This window comes from Melopsittacus undulatus, chromosome 1, assembly GCF_012275295.1.
Source record: "Melopsittacus undulatus isolate bMelUnd1 chromosome 1, bMelUnd1.mat.Z, whole genome shotgun sequence".
NCBI lineage: Eukaryota > Metazoa > Chordata > Aves > Psittaciformes > Psittaculidae > Melopsittacus > Melopsittacus undulatus.
This window is the reverse complement of record NC_047527.1, coordinates 113749511-113771835: the sequence shown is the minus strand read 5'-3', so window position 1 is coordinate 113771835 and position 22325 is coordinate 113749511. Positions and strand designations below refer to the sequence as shown.

The window sequence follows — 22325 nt, the reverse complement described above, 5'->3', positions numbered from 1 at the left end:
CAGGTTAATACAAAATATAATGATAAGAGCTATTTTGAGTTACTCCGCAGGTGCACTTACTGCACAATGGCTGCCACACTTGGGAGTTCTACAAATAGGCAAACCCCAGACATATGATATTATTGCTCTCCACTTGTGGCAATTTAAACAGAAATTTTACAAACTGCCATCATTAAATGGAATTCTAACTGCATTCCAACTTTTTATTTGAAAGTTGGGAGGCCCTGGTGTGTGTAAACCCAACAGTTACATTTTTTCCCTTAGTTTTGTAACATAAAAAAACCAAAACAACCCATCTCCAGTATTTCAGTTTTAACACTGTACTAGCTACACCTAGATGTAATAATGGTCACAAAGTAGATTTCCTTAAAAACTTACAAGGTTTCTCTTAAAACTCTACTTTTAACAGCTGAAGTCTACAAGAAGAGGCATTACTCGTAATCTACAAATATTCTAGGGCAAACAGGCCTGTAATTATTGTCTGAGATTAAGAAGACATTAACTGCTGTTCCATATAAATGAGTCTTCTAAATAAGTTTCCTACATCTTTTTTCCACATAGACAATTTCAAGTTCCCTTCCAGATAAGAAGCAGCAGCAGTTTAGATATACATAATTCTTTAAAAAAAAACCAAACCAACAACAAAAAGAAAAACAAACCAACCAACCACATCCTTGCTCTTTAGTTAATGCCTTTTCCTGAGTCTTCCTTTTTGGATGTAAATTAGTTACTACTGTCCGGCTAAGGGAAGAGAGTATGTCAAGAAACATCCAATCCAATAAATCACTTCTTTGCTACTAAAAAAATATCAACATTTTTGTGTTTCAATACAGACAAGGTAGTCCTGAATACTATAGTGCTACAACAACAGCAGAACCCCTGAGATTATTTATCACCTCAGCATTACTCAAGGAAAGCCAGGGGAAACACCATACAAGTAAATTGCTGATTAGCTCATTCACACTAATCCCTGATGTAGCGTGCAAATGGAAGAACATAAAATTTGCTCCATACTGTTGGTGAAAAGCTATTACTGAAACTATTCATATCTACATACCCTTTGTACTTGCACCTGAGAGACACAATTATCAAGGAAGGAGGTTAATTGCACTTCTTTCAGTTTAGTTCCTTGGTATAGAATGAAGAGTTGACTGCAAGATACAGTTTAAAAATAAAGTTACTGCTATAACACATGAATGAGCAGGACAAAATACACATGTATATACACACATACAAACACAGAGAGGTTTCCTAACTACTAGAAATAGAAAACAGGCTTATACTGAGATTCCTGACATGCTGTTGCTCTTCCCTGATCTCTAAACTGGGTTCTATTTTAGCCTCATCTGTAAGAGCGTCTGACAGCTGCAAACTATTTCTAATATAATTTCATTTTTTTTATTTCTTACCATTCCAGGTTATTCACTATTCTCCACAATCTTAGTACATTTGACAGATCAGTATACAGCTAAAGGCCACTAAAAATCAGGTTTCCATAAGCTCTACTATTTGTTTTTAGCTAAGATTATCTTCTTGGGCATTGTTTTATCTCAGTATTTTGATTGAACCCCAGCATTTTCTTCAGGACTTTTAGGCACTATTTAAAGACAGTCACCTTTCCTTATCCATAAGTGGATTAGTTAACTTGAGTTTACATCATGTGGCTACCTGCATTGCTGTCTCCTGCATGATGGAGGCATGCACTTTCAGCAAACCCCGTCTTTCACTACAGTGTGCCTCTTTTCTAAAGGCTTTTGAGCATAGCTTCAGAAGATGCAGGAACCATATACAGTCTCAGCATGGTCAGCCTCCATACCTTGCATTAATCATGTTTTCTCACCTTACCCTTCCATTAATCCAGGTAATTAAGAGATGACTGGAAACAGAACTTATCTTTATGCATGCCTCAGACCAAACTCCAAACCCCTAGAGGAAGATACCTGATCTATTTGCATCCACCAGTTTTCAATCAAATGGGAATTCGCTGGCAGCCATCCAAAAATGACCAACTAAAAAATGGTATTTTTTTCCTTCTCTTCAGAATAGCCTCAAAACTGACATATCAAAATCAACAGTATCACATCTGCCTGACCTATTTGCAATAAAGCTTTGTAGCCTTTAAATAACTGGTCTTTTTTAACAGCAAAAAGGCAACTTTATTTAATCTATTTTCTAGCACATTTAAAAACAATAACAAAACATACAGAAAGGTTGGACGAAAAATCCCTCTCTGCTTATACTGTTCATATAAATTTCCGTGGCTAACCACATTTCTCACCTAGTAGAATTTTAGCACTGTGGAGTCCAAACTTTTGACTGTTTCATGTTACATTGGTTTTCAATTCTGGTGTATGCTTTAAGCTTCCCACCTCTTTCTTCAGGACACTGAGCAGAGTTCTAGAACTGTCCAAAATCTTCATGTAAGCAGCTTCAGTTTCAGCAAGAATTGCATCAAGCTCATTCCGTGAAGCTACCTTTTGGGCCAGGTTTTCACATACACACTCCAGTTGTTTACTCAGGATCTGTATTTCATGCTGGAGTTTTTTTTTTTTCCTCTTCTGCTTGCTGGATTTGCTTGTTCAATTCTTCTTTTTGCATACACAAGTCTTCAATGCATTTCACTAGCTCATTATTGTAACCCTGAAGAACAGCTCCCTGCTGAGTCATTCTCCCCAAACTCTTCCAATGCTCCCTTAAGTCCCGTTCCGCAGCAGCCTTCTGCACTCTAAAAAAACAAACCAAAAACCACACAAAAAAAATAAAAATTCTGTAAGAGTGTTACCATGAACAATGCTATCCTATTACAGATGGAGGTTAACATGCCACGCATCTCTTCCAAGAAGGCGACAGGACAAAATGGGACATCTACACCTTTACTGAAAACTGGTCTCTCCTACGATACGTTAATGGCAATATCAAAATACTTCTATTATGTTTCGTCATACCTTAATACCATTCTGAACAGAATGATACCTCAGACTTCAAGGATTTAGTCAAAGATAACTAAATGACCGTTTCCCCAAAGACGCCTCAGCAGTCACCACCACCATCCCCTCAGCCTCTGATGAAGGGATCTTCCTCGCACACTGAGCGCCAACCACCGCTTCCCTCAAGAGAGCCCGGGGCCACCGGACCACACCGATCTGCCACTGGTGCCTCCTCACGGGCGCGCATGAGTTGCCTACTCACCGGAGGCGGCCGTCAGCGCCCCTCACCCACCATTCCCTCGCTCCCTCCCGCGCCCAGGCCCGAACCGCTCTACCATCGGCCTCTCGCTCCCTCCGAGGGCTGCGGCAGCCCGACGACGCTTCCGCAAGGACAGGGAACAGGGCCCCACCACCACGAATCTAGAAAAGACGGCGCCAGCGCCACAAAGGCCTGGCGGCTGGGCCTGATTCGCCCGGCCACCGCCCCAGGGACATTTTAACAACCTCCTCACCGCTGAGCGCTTCCTCGCAGAAGACGAGCAGTACACAAAATGGTTCCTGCCTGTACATCAAGTGCCTGGGCGGAAAGGGAGGAGGGGGTAGGTAAGAGGAGACGTTCCTGTTCTTATCTCACACCCAGGCGCCGCTCCCCCCGCCTCGTTGCTTCTCTCGCAATTCCCCCTATTGCCCCCACCTGCCTGGCGTTCCCGCCCTGCTGGCTCACACCGAGAAAGCTGGTTGCCCCAGCGTAGCCCTCCTCCCTCTTGGCCCACCAGTGCGGGAAAGAGAAAGGCGGCGCGGCCCTGGGTTCCTTCGGCCAATCAGCCGGGCGCGCCCGGCCAACGGCTGCTCCGACCGGCAGTGCCTCGGCGGCGCCCGGTGAGGGGTCACGGAAATAGCCGAGCGTTTCCGAAAAGAGCGCCACCCTGACGGGAGTGTGAAAACATCTCTACGGAAATAACCGATGTTTTCCGAAGACAGGTAGTGTTCGGGAGAGGAGGCCGAGGCGGGCCGCCTGGAGGGAGGAGGAGGGAGGGAGGAGAGTTACGGAAAGAGCCGATGTTTGCCGAACGGAGAGATTGAAGGGCGTTGGGCTCGGCGGAAGTAGCCGATGTTTTCCGAAGGCAGAGTCGCCCGAGAGCAAAGGGGACAGAGGGGACGGAGCGTGTCGGAAAGAGCCGAAAAGAGCCGACGTTAACCGAGTGCGGCGTCGCCCGAGTTTCCCGGATGTAGTTGGAGGAGCAGCGGCGGCGGCGGTGGCGGCGGGCGCAGCGGGGGGAGGAGGCAGTCGCGGCGGCAGCAGCACCGGTGGTGGAGACGACGGCGGCGGAGTCCGTGCTCCCGGAGTGTCTCAGCGCGCGCGGGGCCGAGTTGCTGGCGTCTCTTCTCTCGCTGTGCGCGGAGGAGATGGGCCCGTGAGCGCTGCTCCCAGCCGAGCTGCCTGAGCCGCCCCCTCCCTCCCTTCCCCCTTCCCTGCCCCCGGTCGGCGGCGAGGCGGAGCGCTGCGTCCCCCTCCTCCCCCCTCGGCGCCTGTGGCCCGGCCGCGGCCGTCCCCTCCTGGTCCCCTCACACTCACACACACAGGCCGGGCATTGATGGTAATGTATGCGAGGAAACAGCAGAGACTCAGTGATGGGTAAATCCCTTCCTCCTCCTTCTCTGGCCCCTGGCCCCGCGGGGTCTCCCCCCTCCCCTCCGCCATGTTTGGGCCCCCTTTCCCGGTGGCCGGTAACGGTTGTTCGCTAACGTCTCTCTCTTTCTCTCGCTTTCTCTTTAGCTGTCACGACCGCAGGGGGGACTCGCAGCCCTACCAGGTACCTCAAGCGCCGGCCGCTAGGCCCAGGAGGTGGAGCAGGGGAGGAGAAGGGGGGGGGAGCTACTCCAGCGGAGGCTTAGGCCGCCGCTGCAGGCCGCGGTGCCACAGACACCTCGGTCCCGTCCCTCGAAGCCGTTTCGAGCCCGGGGAGAGCAAAAGCGGGGGGCGGCAGAAGCAACGCGCGGAGGGAACGGGGTTCCGGCCCTCTTCTGAAGCCGGCGGTGTCGGGGCGAGGAGGAGAGGCCTAGTGCGACCGGTGTAGAGCTTGGGCCTAGGAGTAGGGGAGGGTACTGTACGAGGGGCGGGAGAGCGAGCCGGGGTCACTTGCAGTGGAGTGGAGATCCAGGGGGAGGTGAGTGTTTTCCTTTCAAAAACAAAAGGCATCTTGTTCTTCCCCCACCCCCCTCCCAAGTCCTTTTTTCTCCCCAAAACTGCTGCTGTGGGTTGTAACCTGAGCAGAGCATGGGTTTAGATCCTGAATAACTGGGGTTGCTAGAAAGGCTTAATTTCTAAAGTTGCCAGCTGCTAGGTATGTTCAGAATCCGTCAAATCCTTAAGTTACTGACAGTAACCTCAGTTTCTGTGATATGACTACTGTATTTCTCTGCTGTGTCTACTGAAAAAAAAATCCAGCAGGTCTCAGGGTGTGAATATGAGGAATGCCATATACTGTGATATTGCTTTCTTCAGGGCACAGAACTGAATTGCTTTATTACAATTTGCTTTATTTCTACTACTGTGAAGTGGAATCTGACAGTCCAAGGCAGCTGTCAGTGATGATTTGTGCAAATGTAAACACTTGCCTCTCAGAAGCTCAGACTGCAAAAATCAAGCTAGTTAAAGTAAGGCAGAACATGTAATTTTGGTAAATACTTCGAAATGAATTGTCACTTTACATGTTGTGTGCCCCCAGAATTCTATTTTTTTTTCTGTTACATCTGCTACAGGGTTGCTAAGACTGAAGAAAATGTCACTGAAGTTCATGGTAGTAGTTAAACCGAGTGGCCCTGACTACAGTATGGAGAGCATATTCAAAGTTTTCACTGATGCAGTGCAGCTTTCTATTTGTGTTCTTGATACCAAGTAGAGACTTGTGCTTCTCCCAAAAGTACAGAAGTGCTATGGTCCATGTACTCTGAAAGTCTGTAGTCCAACAGTGAAAAGATGAGAAGTAATTTTTTTCTTAATGGCAGGTGTTTATGTAGGATGTAATAGTGGGAAAAAATAGTTTTTTGAGTTCTAATTACAGAACTTGTTGCTTTAATGGAGGTAATTAAAATTACTAAAAGACTAATACTGATTTTTTTTAAATAGAAAAGTGAAGTAACTTTAAACAGGGTTTTGGAAAGATATAAAATTTAGAAATGACATTTTAACATCAGCTTTGTAACTTCTTATCTAATGTAAATGCCTATTCTTTTGTGATCTGTTACAGGCTCTTAAGTACTCATCCAAGAGTCACCCCAGTGGTGGTGATCACCGTCATGACAAGATGCGAGACACCACAGACCCTTCACCACCAAATAAAATGTTGCGGCGCTCTGATAGCCCTGAAAACAAATATGGTGACAACACAGGGCACAGTAAAGCAAAAAGTGTGCATACTCACAGAGTTAGAGAGAGGGATGGTGGTGAGTTATCTTTAATAAACCTTTATTTAACCAATTACTAATTTCTCATAAATAATAACATTTAGCCGTTACCACTTAGGTGGTGAGAGTGTTATGCTGTATGTGCCTTGTAACATGCTTGGAAGACTGCAGTACAAAGAAAGTTCAAGTTTTATTGGAAATATTTAGGCATTGTAAAACCTATATTTTTTTATTTTTACAGATATGGTAGTTTCACTTATAACCACAAAGACTAAATAAACTTTTCTCTCTTTTATTTTTATTTTTTTTTAATTATATGTCTGAATTTAGGCATACTGCAACATTTAATAACCTGAATTAATATTCTGTATTTTTCACTAACAATAAATATTGTCTGGTTTAGAGCCTTTTTTAATAACTGTATTGTGGTACTATACTGTGTAGTTGCATGCTTTATAGACTAACCATCATAAGAAATGAAAAATAGTTTCTTCATATTTAGCTGTTTTATAGAACTTGACAATCAGAAGATGGTAATCAAAGGTAGCACTTACTAGAGCCTTTCTTGGCAGGAGTGTTTGCAGTCAAGGCAGCCTCTTGTGTATTTAAAGGGTATTATAGACAGCAGTAATACCCCAGTGTTTTTTAATTGATGTTATTTTCTATCTCCACTTCCTAGAGAAAGGAAGGAGTGGGGTTTTACATTTAATAAAAAGTGGTAACAGTTGCAGTTTAGAAAATTCCAGTTACTGACTAAATTTGGAAGTATATTTGCTATTTTATAAATACTGTATTTGGTTTTCATATTGAATTTTAAAATTAAGTGTGCAAGTGGACAACTTAAAGCTTTAAATCAGTGCTTCTTTGTACTATATAAAGTTAACAACTTTAATTTACAGATACATTTATGGCTGCACAGTTTTTTACTTGTTGTTATAGCTAAAATATCTATACGTATCTTTTAGGAAATAGTAGTTCCCAACTGCAAATGTGATTCTGGGATTGAAGTGTTCTTACAATTCCTCTTTGATTTTCCTTCTTTGGATTAATACAAAGGCTCTGCAGACCACTGATAATGTCATATAATTGTGTAGGTGGACTGTGAAAGCATGCATCTTTTATTGATACACTGATTTTCGTTATATGTAGTGATAGGACAAGGGGTAATGGAGTTACACTGACAGAGGGTAAATTGAGATTAGATAGAAGAAAGAAGTTTTTTACTCTTAAGGGCCTGTGACGCTGGAACAAGTTGCCCAAGGAAGCTGTGGGTGCCGCATCCCTGGAAGTGTTAAGGGCCAGACTGGATCTGGTCTAGTGGACAGTGTCGCTGCCCATGGCAAGGGGTTGGAACTAGGTGGTATTAAAGGTCCCTTTCAACCCAAACCATGCTATGATATCTGATCATACTTGAAAGTATAGTAATTTTGGGATTAAATGTGTGTGCAAGGCTAGTAGGTTGCTATTCTGTGCTACTTTTCAGGACACAGAGGTGTCCTCTCTTATTTCCTGTTCATAAGTCCAGAGATACTTGTCCTATATACTCTCGCAATTCTGCTTAGATTTGCTACAGTCAGTATTTTTTTCTGCTTCAGTGGAACTGCATTTAGTGGAGTTATGCATATATGAAAACATCTGGAGAATCAGGCTCTGTATGGGGAGAGTATTTGCTTATTTGTGTACTGGAATTGTTTTTAAGATAGGAAAGACATTCTGAAGTTCTCACTGAGCCCAGCTGGATGTAATAGTTGGGGAATGACCTGAAGCATGGATATATACAATTGCAATAAAGGAACATGAATTATGTGGTTTGTAAGTGAAAGGAACACTGTGCCACTGTACTTTCTTCCTCAGACTGCTAATGCAGTGGAAAATTTCATTTATTCTGATGTAAAAGTGGTCCTTTGCACATCATATGGTAATAGACTGGGAGAAGGAAGCAGTCTTCAACAGTCTGAGGAAGATTACTAATTTTTGAAAGATGAACATTTGCAATTTTTAATGGAAATAAGTTATTTTGTGTGTGTGGTGTTAGTAAGGTTAGTTTGGGCCCCAGTTTCAGCTTTTAAAACATACATTCAAAACAACCAAAGCTGCATGGAGTCCTGTGTATTTTATGTAGTAAACCAAAGCTAAGCAGCCATGAGCAGAAGGATATCTGCTTTGTCTTTGATTTACTGTATCTTTCTGGCAATTGAAGGTAGGTGTTAGAGTATAGGAGAAATGCGGAGTTTTGTAGACATTTGCTTATTGCTGATACGCAAAAGACAATAATATACCATGTTCTCTGTCTACTGACTTACACCAAAGTACTGTTATTGATACAGTGTTCTATTGGTTTTGCAACTACAGACATACAGTGGAAAAAAAGAAAAAAAATAAAAATTGCCATTGTTTTTCACTGTAATCCCAATATGACTGAAGAGTTATTAATTGGCTTCGATACTCCTGTAGTTTTCTGGCTTGTTTTCTTTTTACACTCTTTTGAGAGAGTTAAAAAAGAGCTAGTATTTGGACTTGGTTGTTTTGGGTTTTTTTGTAATTGTGCATTTCATTAGTTTAAAATCAGTGGTGCTTGATTTGGAGCTACTGCAAAGGTGCTAGTGCTGTCCTGTGATCTAGCTAGACTTAACAAAGCAAGCGTCATTGAAAAATCTCCAGTATTTATTTCACCAAACTGTATTAAAGTCCCAAATGGGCAATCTCTTTTTCTCTCATCCGTTAGAAAACAAAACTGAACTAAAATCTGGAGTATTACTACTGAATGCAAAGCTGAATTAACCTAATATCTCCCTTTCAAGTAAATGTTTAAAAAGTCTTCTCTGTATATTGCTTAGTGATTTTTTTTTTTTTTTTTTGCTATGAAGTGAAACAGGAAGATTACTGTACTAGTGTAACATGCTGATGCTTGGGACTCCTTTAGTCATGACTGTCTCACTTTTGTGTGGTAAAGATGGCTGTCTCAATGTGATTTAAAAATATAAGTGTACATCTATAAAATGTAAGAGCTATAATTACATTGATTGAAAATTAATAATTCAAAAAATTGTAGAACCTTCCCCTCTGAATACTCTTGGTGTCTGTATAAAGGTATTTGTTGTTGCAGCTTATTTTTTGTGATACTCATGGGAGGAGAATGTTTTGTGTTTGTAGAACTGTAGTCCATGGTAAGAAATTCAATTAAGGTTTTAAAACATGTGTTATGGCTAAGTCCTCCATACTGATGCAGTGCAAACAAAGCATTTTTCAAAGTTGCTTACTGCATGGTTTCGGTGGAAAGAAACTACATACAGAGAGAGTTGTTTCTCTGGAGAGAAACTTCCAAGTTTACCTTGGACTAAACACAGAAAAGTACTTGCAAGTTTTTGTCACATCCCTGGTTTCCATAGAGTACGTATCAAAAAAGTGCAGTAACTTTGTTCTTGCTTTCAGGTCCTTGCTCATGAGGATATTGTCTCTGTATTCAAACATTTAAAGCATAATGAACAGCTAACCCCCCTCAGTGCATCTTGTATTTATAGGTCAGCTGCTATAGGCAAGTGTGGAGTTTGAAGAGATTAGGGGGTCCTATGGGACCAACTCAAGTGTGAAGTTCCTTAACAGTAACAAATAGGGACTTAACGTTAGCATTGTTTATAGGGAATAGAACTATGAAGGGCCTTGGTAGATGTGGAAAACTGTTTCCATTAAAGAAAAAAAGGAAGTACAAAGGTTTGAGAGCTCTCATGCTAGAGGATAGGCAGACTGAGCACATAGATCATCCTTGTAGGTCTATTTACATGCATAAAAGAGGAGATACTGGCATACAGGAACAAAACCAAAGAGGCCAGATAAGTAGGGTACCTTTGGGAATGCTGTAAGTGAGATACATGTATTATTTAGGAGTAAAAATTGCAAAATAAAACTCTTGGTAAAAAAAGAAAAAGGCTATTTCTAGTTGAATGTATGGAGCAGAATAACTAAGATAGTAAAACTTTGTGCAAAACTAATCAGCTAAGCCAGATGTACTCAATTTTTCTTAACTGTGAAGAAAATACATAGTGTTTTGCTACATTTATGCTTAAGAGACTTTGAAAAGATGTTTGCCTCACGCCATAATCTCACTGAATTGTTTAAAATAACAAATGGAGAACATAAATCTATGTACCATGAAATCTTTTGCTGGGTTGTGTGCTGTGCAGGCTACTTTAATGAAATTTGATTGTAACTTGTGATACATAAATTTCAAAATATAATTTTTGCGAATGTTTCTTTTGCCTTTTTTTTTAATTGGCAATTAAAAAGTGTCAATGGCCACTATTATGGACTGTACTGCAGTTCTAAGGTTAAAAATCCTACTGCTGTTAGAGACTGAGTGGGATATTTTAAATCATGAGTTTGTAGTTGTATTGAAGTAGTGGTGGGAGCTTCTGTCATGTGTCATGAAGTGCTGGCTTGCTTTGTTTCCAGTGGTTCTTGAGGGCGTTCAGAGTCCTCCTAGCAAAGGGACAACAAACAGCTGGAAACAGAATGCTAGCTTTTCTTTCCTGTCTCAGTGACCCTGGCAGTAGAGGACAAGAGGCTAACTGATGATTAAATTAGCATCGTTATTGACCAGTAGTTAGAAATAAATGGGGTGTTAGGGCAAGTACAAGAGAGTGGAAGCTGCCTGAGCACCAGGCATTGGAAAGAGGAAATTGCAGGGTAGGTGGAAAGAGGGAAGTCTGAGAGTAATGAAGCATAGCAAAGAGTTGAGGAAGAAAGGTTGAGGATGACACTGAAATAGATTTTACATATTTAGTTAATATTAACTGCTGTTGATGTAAAAGTACTTATTAATTACTGTGAAAACAGTTTCCTCACTGTAACTGTATGGTCAAAGCTGGGATGAGAGAAGGTGATCTGTGATCACAGGTAGGCTGTACATGCAACATGCTTTGAACACCATCCCCCCAACACTGAAGTGTAAAAGAGGTGATTGACTGTTCCTTGAATGTTGGCTGTGGATTGTTCTAAAGAAGGTGGAATTTAGTTGTGATTTGGTTTTGTTTTGGTGGGGTTTTTTTGTAGGTTTTTTGTTTTGTTCAAGATAAATACAATTGCTTCCATTAGCATTCATGTCTTAGAAGCTTTTTTCTGGATTTAAACCCTTAATTGGTTTTGGGTTTAGTATATAAAATACAGGTCTGTAAATAGGTCCTCTGGAGGTTTCCCGTTAAGGCTGATCTGTTCAAGTATTTTGAAAACTCAAAAGCTTAGCTTTTGGATTGTAAGTATAGTATGTTCAAGTCAGTCTAATAGCTAGACCTGGTAAACATTTTTATGTAAGCTTATTTTATGATTTTTAAGTGGAAAAATAATGCCAATATATAAAAGATTTGTTAAATTTGCTTTTCTTTGGCACCTAAGCAACTCATAAGGGAATGATTTTTACTTAGTGTCATGCTTTCTTAACGTATGCTTCTAGCCTCTGAAATGGAATATACAGCCTATTAAATTTGTACTTTTGGGTTGCTTTTCTGAAGCAAAAAGCAGCAATGAAATCTGTTTTCCTCTGATGAGCTGCCTGCTGCTAGGCCATAGTAAAGATGGCAGTTCGTAAATTATGTAGCTCTTTTTACTGTGATTATTCTCTAATGGTCCCTAATTAAAGGTATTTCCTTAATACTGTCTGGGACATGGCTACTTTCTAAGAAAAGAAATACCGTTTATTACAGTTTACATTTGGTTTCGTTGCCTTATCTACCTGTTCTATGTAAAGTATTGTGTAAGCCAAATACCGTTAAAACTATGCAGAACTTGTAAAAGAAAGCTCTGTGTCTGTTTTGACTGAGAGGTGACACTGTGATAACTTTGCTGTTGAAAATAGTAATTTAATGGCAACTTCCAGTGTTAACTACATTTGTTTATGAATTCAGGTTTTTATGCAAGTGCATAGGCACTTCCAGGCAAAAACCTCTCAATTACAGAGAAAAAAATTGTACTGGCAAAGAAAGGCTGTTGTGAACACTGACGCTTCTAGGCTTATCCTTTGTCAGTAGTTTGTTGTAGTGTAAAAATGAATCCTTTCTGGACTTAAATATAATGCTTGAGAAGAGAGCAGCATTTCGTTACACTGAGTAAGATTGTTGTCCTCTTAATGTTTTCTCTTGAATTTTGAAGGGATCACCAAACTTTGTTGTACTTGACTTCAGGTGTCCCTGCTGTAACTTAAGTGTTAGAAGATTGTTTCCTTTCTTGAAGCCTTTAACAGACTTCCCAGCTTTTAACAATAAAACTACCCTGGAAAACACATCTAAGTTCGTTAGCTGTTCCTTCATTTCAGTAATACTTTGCTAACAGTAAAAGAGTGCTGTTTAGTTGTGAGCTTCTTTTGCTTGATTTACACATTTAGTGCAGTTTTGTTTTCTTTTTTATTTAAACAGTGTGGTTTTCCATGGGAAAGCACTAGCCTAATCATACAGTCTATTGATGTCTAGATTTGACAGGAATCTGTATCCCTTCAGTACATTTGCCTACTAAAAAAATACTAACTGGAGCAATTATGGCTTACCAGATTTTATCCCTGTCCTAAAATGACAGCTTTCTGCCTGCAGTTGTATGCACAGGGAATAATCTTAGAAATATATCATATGCTAAAACATTTATTGAAATTTTTGTTGGAAGTGTTGCTTTGTAAAACAGTATTTTGAAATTCATTCTTCTGTAATAAGTGGAAAGTCTATAGTAATGAATATATAGGGTACAAAATTGCATCATTTTCTGGAGAAAGCTTCTGAATGAGATTGCTGATCCTGTAAATTTTAAACACTTTCTAAATTACTCAGACATCTCTTGAATCTGATATTCACCTGTTTCCCTGCTGCAGAATGTTTTTCTCAGACCTTCAACAGCAAAAAACAAACCCAAAACAAAACCGGATGATAAAATAGGCTAGTATTCTCCTACACACACTTTCGAATCCTTCCTTTTACCTGTTGGCAGTATGTAATTTTTCTGCCAACTTTCAAGCTTGCAAAGCAGGATGTGTGTTTTAAGCCACAGATCGTACTTGCCTACTGATCAGACGTAGAATCCTGAAGCAGTACTCAAGAATAATGTCTGCTTGGAAAGTCTGCCCTCCAAGTTACTGGAAGGGGAGGTACATTTTTCAGCAGGTGACTGACAAGAGACTTCATTATTCGCTGTTTTTATCAGATGGGGTAAGAGATGTCTGGTAAGCTTTTGTGGCTTTGACTTATGTTTCTGTGCATGCAGCATGCAATTGTTTGAAATGAATGGAAAAAAAGAGGCCTAAAGATCCCGCAGTAGTTTGGGATAATAATTCTGTTCCTTAGTGTGACTACTGTAATGAGAAGTGTTGCAAAGGTGCAGTCTGTCAATGTCAGTTTTTTTCTGCCCTAATTTTAAAATACATCTTACTTTGTTTCTGCAGCAGAGGTATGATGAAAATGTTAATATCCTGCTTTTGTCATCACTCAAAAAAAACCCAAAAAAAAACCAGAGATGTAATGCACTATTATAGGGCTTCGTGACATGGGCAAGGATGTCAGAAATATGAAGTTAGTTTCTAGAGCTAAATTACCAGTGTCTGAGGGGCAGGAGAAATATTCAGGAGATTTTTTTGCTGTCTAAACTTTTGCCATTAATTTTCTGATACGTGTCGACTAACTTCTATGACCTGCTGTTTTGGATAGGCATGAAATAGGTGATTCTTAGCCACTGAATTTTTATTTTGAAATCTTTAACTGAGACAACATTGCTTACACTGTATGTTCTATAGATCAAAACCTGGTAATGGATAGATCCCCAAAGTATAGCCTTTGTGATCACCAAATGAGCTGAATGTGTGTAGGTTTGCTTTTGGACCTAAGTAATAATATTTTTTGTCTACAAGGAAGAAATTGTAGGATCATTCATACACTATGAGTAATGTGAGACTGAATGGCAAATAATAACAACTGTTCACTAATAGAGAGCTAGCCAGGTTATGCAAAAGTGAAAATGCTAATTCATCTACAGGGGCATGTGAAAGTAGTCCACTATGTAAAAAGTTAGAGGAAAGAATGCAAGACTTGACTTTTACTGAACGTAGATACTGTGCAAAGCAATGGCTCTTAAAACAAGCATGAAATTCATACACAATTAAAAGCATAAATACTGAGAGCACTGTTAGCCAGAAAGGATATATGATCAGGGGAATATTAAGTAGAACTGGAGAGATTACCTCCTAGTGCTAATGTGTCAACTACTGTAGTAGAGACTCTGTCTTGATTCTCACCGTTCATAAAGTTGCAAGAGCTCAGCTTCTCAAAGTTCAGAGAAGATGCAAGAAAATTACTTCAATTGAAATTTGTGCATTAAGAAAGATTTGAAGAGCTCTTGGTATAGTTACAGAGAAAGCAGCAAGGGTTTATTTGATTAATAATTACAGGAAAAACAAGTGGCATACTTATAAGTTCTTGAATGTAGCAAAGGTGCAAAATCCAGTTATCTTAATCTAAATATTCAGATAATAGAAATTTGGCACAGTTTTAGGTTGTTGGTAAGAATCGGAGCGACTTATTGTAATGATTTTTGAAGGGGTGGAAGTTTTGAAACTGGATGACTAAAGACAGCTTTCTAAGGTTTGTTTCATGCAGAAAGTTGAACTTGCTGATCAGAGGTCTACTGATAGATAAAACAGTAATATTTGTATTTCTAGTTTAAATATTGTAGATTAGTGGACTTCAGACTGAAAGGTATTAAAATTTGTTAATAGTACTCCTGTGATAAATCCCTGTTGAGTGTGTTTCATATTGCATTGTAGGATTTTCAGTTACTGAGAATATGTTGGTTTGACTGCTGTTGTAGGATCAGGTGGCACTATGATTTATTGGCAGCAGAATTTAGTATTCACCTGTGCCTGCTGCACTGGTCCAATTCTAAGCCTTGTTTGCTTTATCAGTGCTTACGTTTAGGAGTAGCTATCTTGAATTCTTTTTAGGATTGAATATAATCCAGGTGATCTGATCTCTGACATTTCTCGCCATCTAAACTGTTCAAAATTTTTCTGAAGTTCAGTTCAACTTATAGCAGACTTAGAATGTAGAGTGTATTCAAAGATGATTGCACACTTCCACTTTAATGCATGCTTTTGATGTTTTCCACTGGTCTACAGGTTTACCAGATTGGGTTGTAGTTTGTTGACTACAGCTTCATCTAGGTAAATAGTATCTATCTTGAGTATCCTGGAATTGCTTTGCTGCTTTAGATTTCCAGAACTTGCATATGACAGAATGTAAATGTCTTAAATTTCTTGGTTTCTTTGCCAGAAGAACTTGTTACAGAAAAGTTGACATTCTTGTTTCACATGCTTGTTTTAGACTGCTTAATAAGGCCTTTCTCTTCCCTGCTCCCCTGTCCCCCACATCACAGCATACATTTGATTTCAAAGTAAAATTTGTGAATATGAAAGTTGGAGAGTAACTGATAGCTTATGTAGATACATATTTCTTTTTGTGGCAGAGAAATACTGTACTCCTTAAACTTGTTGTCTGTACTTAATACCTGCTTATACAGGATAATGTGAAGTGAATTTAGAGAATATACAGACCTTGAGGTTTTTCTCCCATTAAAGCATGGGATTACATTTAAAAGCTGCATTAAGTTTATCAAATTCTGTTATTTCTGTTTTCACATCTTCTTTTTTACTACAGTTAAGGTTTTAGCTTCAGCTTACTAAGATTTAAAATACTTAGAATCTTCTGAATTTTGATAAAGAGAAGTTTTCACTCAGAAAGAACCATGTCTTGCAGAATTTGTGGAAGAGTCATGCCTTAGGCATAAAGAACTCGTAACATTCATAAAATAAAGCTTTCTTTTAAATAGTCAATGGCTTTTGACAGGACCTCTTTCAAAAAGACAATAAAGTCAAACTCTACACAATGAATTAACCAAATGAAACTGTAGTCAGATTTTTTGGTTGTTTTTTTTTTTTTCTTGCCTTCATATGAAGTCTGCTGACCTATCTGGATATTTTTCTTGTAAATCGTTATGACCATTGAGGAAGCAGAGAGGCTAATTGGACACAGGGCCAGAGCCTGACAGTGGTATCTAGTTTCTTGCTAGCCATATTTCTGATTCCTTGTCCTTAGGTTTAATTTTGGCAATGAATGTGAGAAATGGATCTGGGCTTGTAGACCAAGATGGCTACAGGATGAGATAAGAAGCAAGATAAACTAGGTTACTTCTACTTATATAAAGATTAAATGAGTTTAATTTAAACCATAAATAAGCAAATATTAAATGGAAATAAGTCATAGATCCTTTTTGCAGGAATTCTAACATTTTTAATAATAACAAAACCAGTAATAATAATAGGAAATCCTGATCATGGTTGATCTAGTACAATTTCTTAGTAGGGAGAAAGAATAAAGGAATTTAAAATAAATTTACAAAATTGCATTTTGCTATTTTTTAAATATTTGTGATATGTTTTTAAAATGCAGAAAAAGCTGTATGTTATGAAAACACGTCATTTAATGCGTTTATGTATTTACTTAGAAAATGTTAGCTGCAAGTATTTGATTAGTTCATACCTTCTCTGTTTTTAGGAGGCAGTCGTTGAAGGCATATGATTTTGTGACTCAGGAAATTCCTACTTTCAAGCTAGTGCAGGTTGGCAGTTGTGCTAGTGTTTTTTGTTTTGTGGGTACAGTTTATTTGCTAACATGAAATTCCTTCTTACCATTTTCTTCTAGAGAGTTGACATAGCTACTCAAAGTGTAAATGAAAATGGCTCATCTGTATCTCCTTATGGGCAGGTGATTAAAACTCCACATGCATCTGTGTTTCTGTGGGAAGGAGTAGAGCTTGGAGGCATGCCTCCTTTCACATGCTTATAGAGCTCAGCGAATAGAATGGAAGTTCCCTACTATTGGATCCTGGAAGGGAAATGATGTTCAATTGCTTTGATAAATTAAAAGGGAGAAAATAAATGTGTCCTGCTTGTGTATGTTTTTTAATCCCAAATGCCATGTATCTTGAATTTGCTACCACTTGCTTTTTTGCATTGAAGAGTGTATTTCAAAACTGGCACTGTCATTACTCTGTACGGTTTTTTTGAGAAGCTGCCTAACAGAGAAGAGCTTGTGAAAAGATAAGCTGTGAAAATGCACATTAATTTCTGCAGGAGAAAAAAAAATGCAGTCAGCTAATACTTAGAAATATTTGCTAAAATACACTTTTAAAGTAAAAACTTGAATAATTTCTGACCTGTTCCTAGTAGAGTGGGAGCTTCAGGTTTACTCTAACTTTTCATAAGAATGTGAGAAGATTTCAGTGATTTTGATTTTTGAGAGCAGTGCTCTTTATCTGCTTATTATAAGAAATCTGAAGAACAGCCTTTTTTGTTAAAGAAAATGTAATTTGAAAAAATATCCATAGTAATAACCATGTTACTATTAGACTTCATTAGATTCAAACTAGGTTGTTGTATTAAATTGCTAGTATTGACACTTGCTTGCGGACAAGATCTCAACATAAACTTTTAAAAACCTCTCCTGTCCCCTGTTCAAAACTTTACATCTATTGCTGTAAGAATTTCAGTATCCCTCTAAGATTAGTTTTTCTTAAACTTTTTTTTAAGACAAATGTTCTATATTTCACCATATTATGACAGAAATCTGCTATATTTAGGCATGTCAGGCTTTCTGAAAGTATTTTTAAGAAGGAATATTTACAGCTACACCCCAGTTACACAGATTATTTCCTCTTCCTTGGTTTCCTAGATATCTTAAATATCATGCTGGTTTACATCCTCCAAAGCAACAGTCTTCCTAAGTGTTTTATTAGGTAGATTTGTTTCTGAGCTTGTTAGAGTAACAGAGTTATAAATTATTCATAGCTATCAGTAGCAAAAAGGGGGCAAGGATATTATGCTTATTTATTGTGTTTCAAACATACCTGTTCACTCCCAGGTGTGGGGGGAAAAAAATCAAAGAATACTTCTTTATATATATCTATACTTCTTTATATATATATATGTCGCATATATAAATAATGTACGTTTGTGCGTAAACTCTTCTGTACAAATTAGGTAGTGTGCTTTACCTATTTTTTTTCTGTTGTGTCTATTTCACATAATTAAGTTCTGGATGATGGTGTGTTCAGGTCAGTGTCCCCTTGACTAACATCAGTCGGAGTTCAGATCTCTTCTAGTTTGAGCAGTTTGGTCATTTAGACAGCTGCCACTGACAGGTGAATAAAGACTTAGTTTTCAAAAGCACTTATTTCTTTTGAAAGAACACTATTTCTACTTGATTTAATAGAAGAAATAATATGATCCTCCTGAAATTCAGGTAGTGTAAAGTTCACCTCTTACTGGCAAAACATTGCCTACACTAATGATTGCAGTCTCTGTACAGTTCTTTTGAGAGTGTTTACTTATCTAATGAAATAAAATGAGACACTTTAGCAACCAGACAATTCTGCAATAGATTTTCAATTTGTAAACATAACTTTAGATTTTGTGGAGAGCCATAGTTTAGTAAGGAACCTCCAGGAAAGACCAGTTGAATTTTAAGAATATTTTAAAAAATTACTTAATGGGGAGAGGGAAGAGTTGTCACCTGCTGTACTGTACGTACTTGAAAATTTTGTTGCGCAGTATCTTTATTTAGCCAGGCCAGGCATCCAGCCTGAAGCTAAGGCTGTGAATATGTCATTAAAACCACATATATATATATATTAATTCATAGCTCAGTCTTTACTTGCTGCACCCCTCATGCTCTAGCCCCTGGGCTAGTGTTTGATTTTTTTAATGAACTGTCGCATAAATGGATTTCACTACTTTTTTTCAGAATGCTATTAGCATGTCATCTTTACAAAAATGATTCTCAGTTGAGTAAGCATAAAGTTAAAATCCTTACATTTGTTGCATCTCTGCACTCTAATAAATATATATGTGTCATAGTATGTCGTAAACTGAAAGAGTAGTTTGTCTAAGCCTAATCATTTCCCAAGTTATCTTGTAAAAGTTTACTGAGCAGTTGCTGCTTCTAATACTAAATATTTTAAGTTAGCTTGCTCATTTGTGATGAGTTTACTAAAAATTTCATGGTCATTGTTACAGCCTTAGAAGAGAAGCAAAGTTCTATTCAACTTGCAAATATTAACAGCGTTTAAGCAGTGATCCTGTACTGAAGTAGAGTTTGGTTCTTGTTAGATATGGTTATTAAGTAACTGGAGAATGAATAAGAGTTTCTTGTGCTAGTTTACAAAACAAAACTAGAATTGAACATGCTTAGTAGTCAAATTTGATGTACCTTGAGGTACAAATTTGAGAGATAATAATTTTCAGTTAACATTCTTAAGATACATTTAAGAAATGAGATACAGTGTCTTTTTTGTACTTGCCTAGTTTTTGATATAGTTAGGTATTGCTTCTGCTATAGCCTTTTATTAAGGATGTAAGTGTAATAATCGTGTCTGTGACTAACCTTTTTGCAGCTTTACTGTAGTGTCTGGTAATAGAGACTCCTTTTTTAATCCGTTTACAACGCAATGTACTTGTAGAGTTGTTGATTCTGAATGATAATTGAAATGAAGGGAACTTCTAGGATTGGATTAAGGTCACAAGCGTTTGTGACTGCATAGCCCTGCCTATGTTCAGAAAAAGCTGTATCTTCATCTGCCTTATTTTAAACTGGAAGTTAATTTGTAAGTAATATTGTATTGACAGAATCCTCAGCTGAACGTTCTTTGTCCCCAAGAAACTACCCCCAAAACATGAAAAGAAAATTGAGAGTTACTGAACAACATGCCTTTGTTCTTATTTAATCTTATTTTTTGCTCAGGTTTTGTCAGGGAGATTAAGTTGTCATACCTTGCTTAATTGGTTGGAGCTGCTGAGTGGGAGTACTAATTTGGTGCTGTTTGTACATAGAAAAAGAAGTAGCAGTCTGAGCTGTGTTCTGGCCACTGTTATTTTTTTCTCCTTTGTAAGCAGAAATTGTTTTGCATGACCTCTGACTTTATACAGACTTCTGTCAGTGATGACCAGTTTATGATCCATCACTCTTTTATAGTATTACTGTGCTGCTTGTAATCTCAAAAACATTGGAATACACAGTTTTTGGAAAATGTCTGTACTCAAGCAATTTCTGTCTTACCTCACTGATGTGTATGTTGTTAAACATCAGTGTGTTTTCTAATGTATTTGGTTTATGTTCTTTAGGAAGCTCCTTGAATGAAGAGTAAAATTGTGACACCTTCCCCCGTAAGGTAGAGGGGTTTGTTTATCCAGTTTTAGTAACCTGTAAGCCTCACTTTCAGAAAGCATTTGAGCATGTGCCTAATAGTAATAATTTTAAAATAGCATTGTTTAGAAGTGTCTTGAGTTCTCTAGTTTTTCTTGGATTTTGAGAGGAAAAAACTTTGTAAAATTGGAACCATCTACTGACATTTAATGTATATCAGTGATTGTAGAAATAGTGATTCAGGGGATCTGACAAATGAAATGTTTTGGGGTTTTGTTCTTTTTTTTTGTGAATGTGCACTGAATATAGTTTTACACACACAGTTTTCTATTAAAGCAAACAGTTTATCTGACATAACCTGAAATCCTGTTCACACCTTTCTTGCCATGTTTGTATAGTGATCTTTTGAGGAGGTATTAGACCCATCTGAGGCATGGAACAGTGGCAGACAGTCTTCTACTTAGTCTGAGTTTATCTGGATTATAGAGTATTTGTTGCCTGAGGTAGGATAGTCCATAGCTGTGGTGCTGTTAGACTTCCTTTGCCAAACTTGAATCTTTTAGTACTGTATTACTGTATGTTCATGGAAGAGCTGTTCGTTTGGTTTCATGGTGTATTGCTGGGGAGGGTTTGGAAGGGAGGAAATTTAGTCTATTGCCCTTAATGCTGTGCTGATCCATGCTGGAATTAAAACATCACTAGTTTGTGATAAAGGTTGTTAGTTTGTGATAAGGATTCGGGCTGTCAGTTTAACACTTCTCATCTGTCATAATTAAAAGGTTATGTTGTGTTAAATATGTTAATGTTTTCTGGGCTAGAGTCAAGGATGAAAGCATAATTTGGCTTGTTTCTCAGCTACCTGTAAGAGTGTCCTATTTAGTACAAATGTGACAATGCATCAAGTGTTGCAAGATTAGAAAGCAGATGCTTTAGCAGGGAGTTTTTTAGTTAACACATTGAGATCTTCTTGGGCCATGAGCTAGAGAGGTAGGAATATGACCCTGTTGCTGAAGTTCATGGTGGTACTTCTTATTTTTCATGGGTTAAATTGCTTAAGCTGCTCTTTCATTTCAGTTGATCTCAAATAATATAGGTGCAATAGAGATGTGAAGCAATGTTGGGGAGGTTGCTAGCATTTATTTTTATTTAGGTGATCTGAACCCAAAAGGAGTAAATAGCAAATGTAAATCCGAAGGATTTGTTCTCTACATGTAGTTCTGAATTTCACCTTAATTTAACTTACAGATTTCAATTTGGTTAACAGTATCTACTTCAGGAACCTTTGAGACTTACCAGAAATATTTACAAACTGGTTAGAACTTGCCTTAATTCAGGAGAAGCAGGCCAATTCTTTCAAATGATATTGCTTACTGATCTTTGGAAATAAGTATTTCTATAGGTAATGGTAAAATTATTTGCCCAGACTTCTGCTTATTTTTGTTTTAATGATAGAGATATCAAGAAATTTGTCAATATACTGATTTTCTTTGAAGAAGAAAGTTGGTAGGGATTTGTCTAGAGCATGCGTATTTCATCCCTTTAGGCTTTTTTGTAGGATACGACTTGGGAAATTTGAGCATTGAATCTTACAGAAACTCAGTGGATTCAGTAGACCTTGTTCAGTGAACCTGATAGTTTTCTAAGTTGATAAGTGATTTCTCAGTGCTACTGGGATGTGGGCTGAAGGCAACCCTAGAATTATGGGAACTATTTTGCTGCAGCTGTAACAGGGAAAGGAGAAAAAAAAAAAAGGATGGTAGGGCAAATAAAA

General features: G+C 38.4%; 2 protein-coding genes across 5 annotated transcripts in view; one reads left to right on the top strand and one right to left on the bottom strand.

Moving 5' to 3' along the window:
- Nucleotides 1–2141: 2141 nt before the first annotated feature.
- On the bottom strand, nucleotides 2142–3873 carry LOC101880268 (Sjoegren syndrome nuclear autoantigen 1 homolog). The gene is given in 4 exon segments (XM_031052400.2): nucleotides 2142–2549; nucleotides 2551–2725; nucleotides 3440–3504; nucleotides 3622–3873. Coding segments are annotated over 2 exon segments (345 nt in total). The 5' UTR covers nucleotides 2668–2725; nucleotides 3440–3504; nucleotides 3622–3873; the 3' UTR covers nucleotides 2142–2321.
- A 112-nt stretch (nucleotides 3874–3985) lies between these two features.
- WAC (WW domain containing adaptor with coiled-coil) overlaps nucleotides 3986–22325 on the top strand; it is a 59009-nt gene continuing 40669 nt past the window's right edge. Inside the window, exons 1-3 of one of the 4 annotated variants that reach the window (XM_013129996.3) lie at nucleotides 3986–4563; nucleotides 4705–4741; nucleotides 6179–6374. In XM_013129996.3, coding sequence (XP_012985450.1) covers nucleotides 4523–4563; nucleotides 4705–4741; nucleotides 6179–6374 — 274 coding nt within the window. In that variant the 5' untranslated portion in view covers nucleotides 3986–4522. Of the gene's footprint in view, nucleotides 4564–4598; nucleotides 4742–6178; nucleotides 6375–22325 lie in introns of those variants that run through there. The other 3 variants (XM_005152998.4, XM_031052398.2, XM_031052397.2) reach the window with 3 other exon arrangements.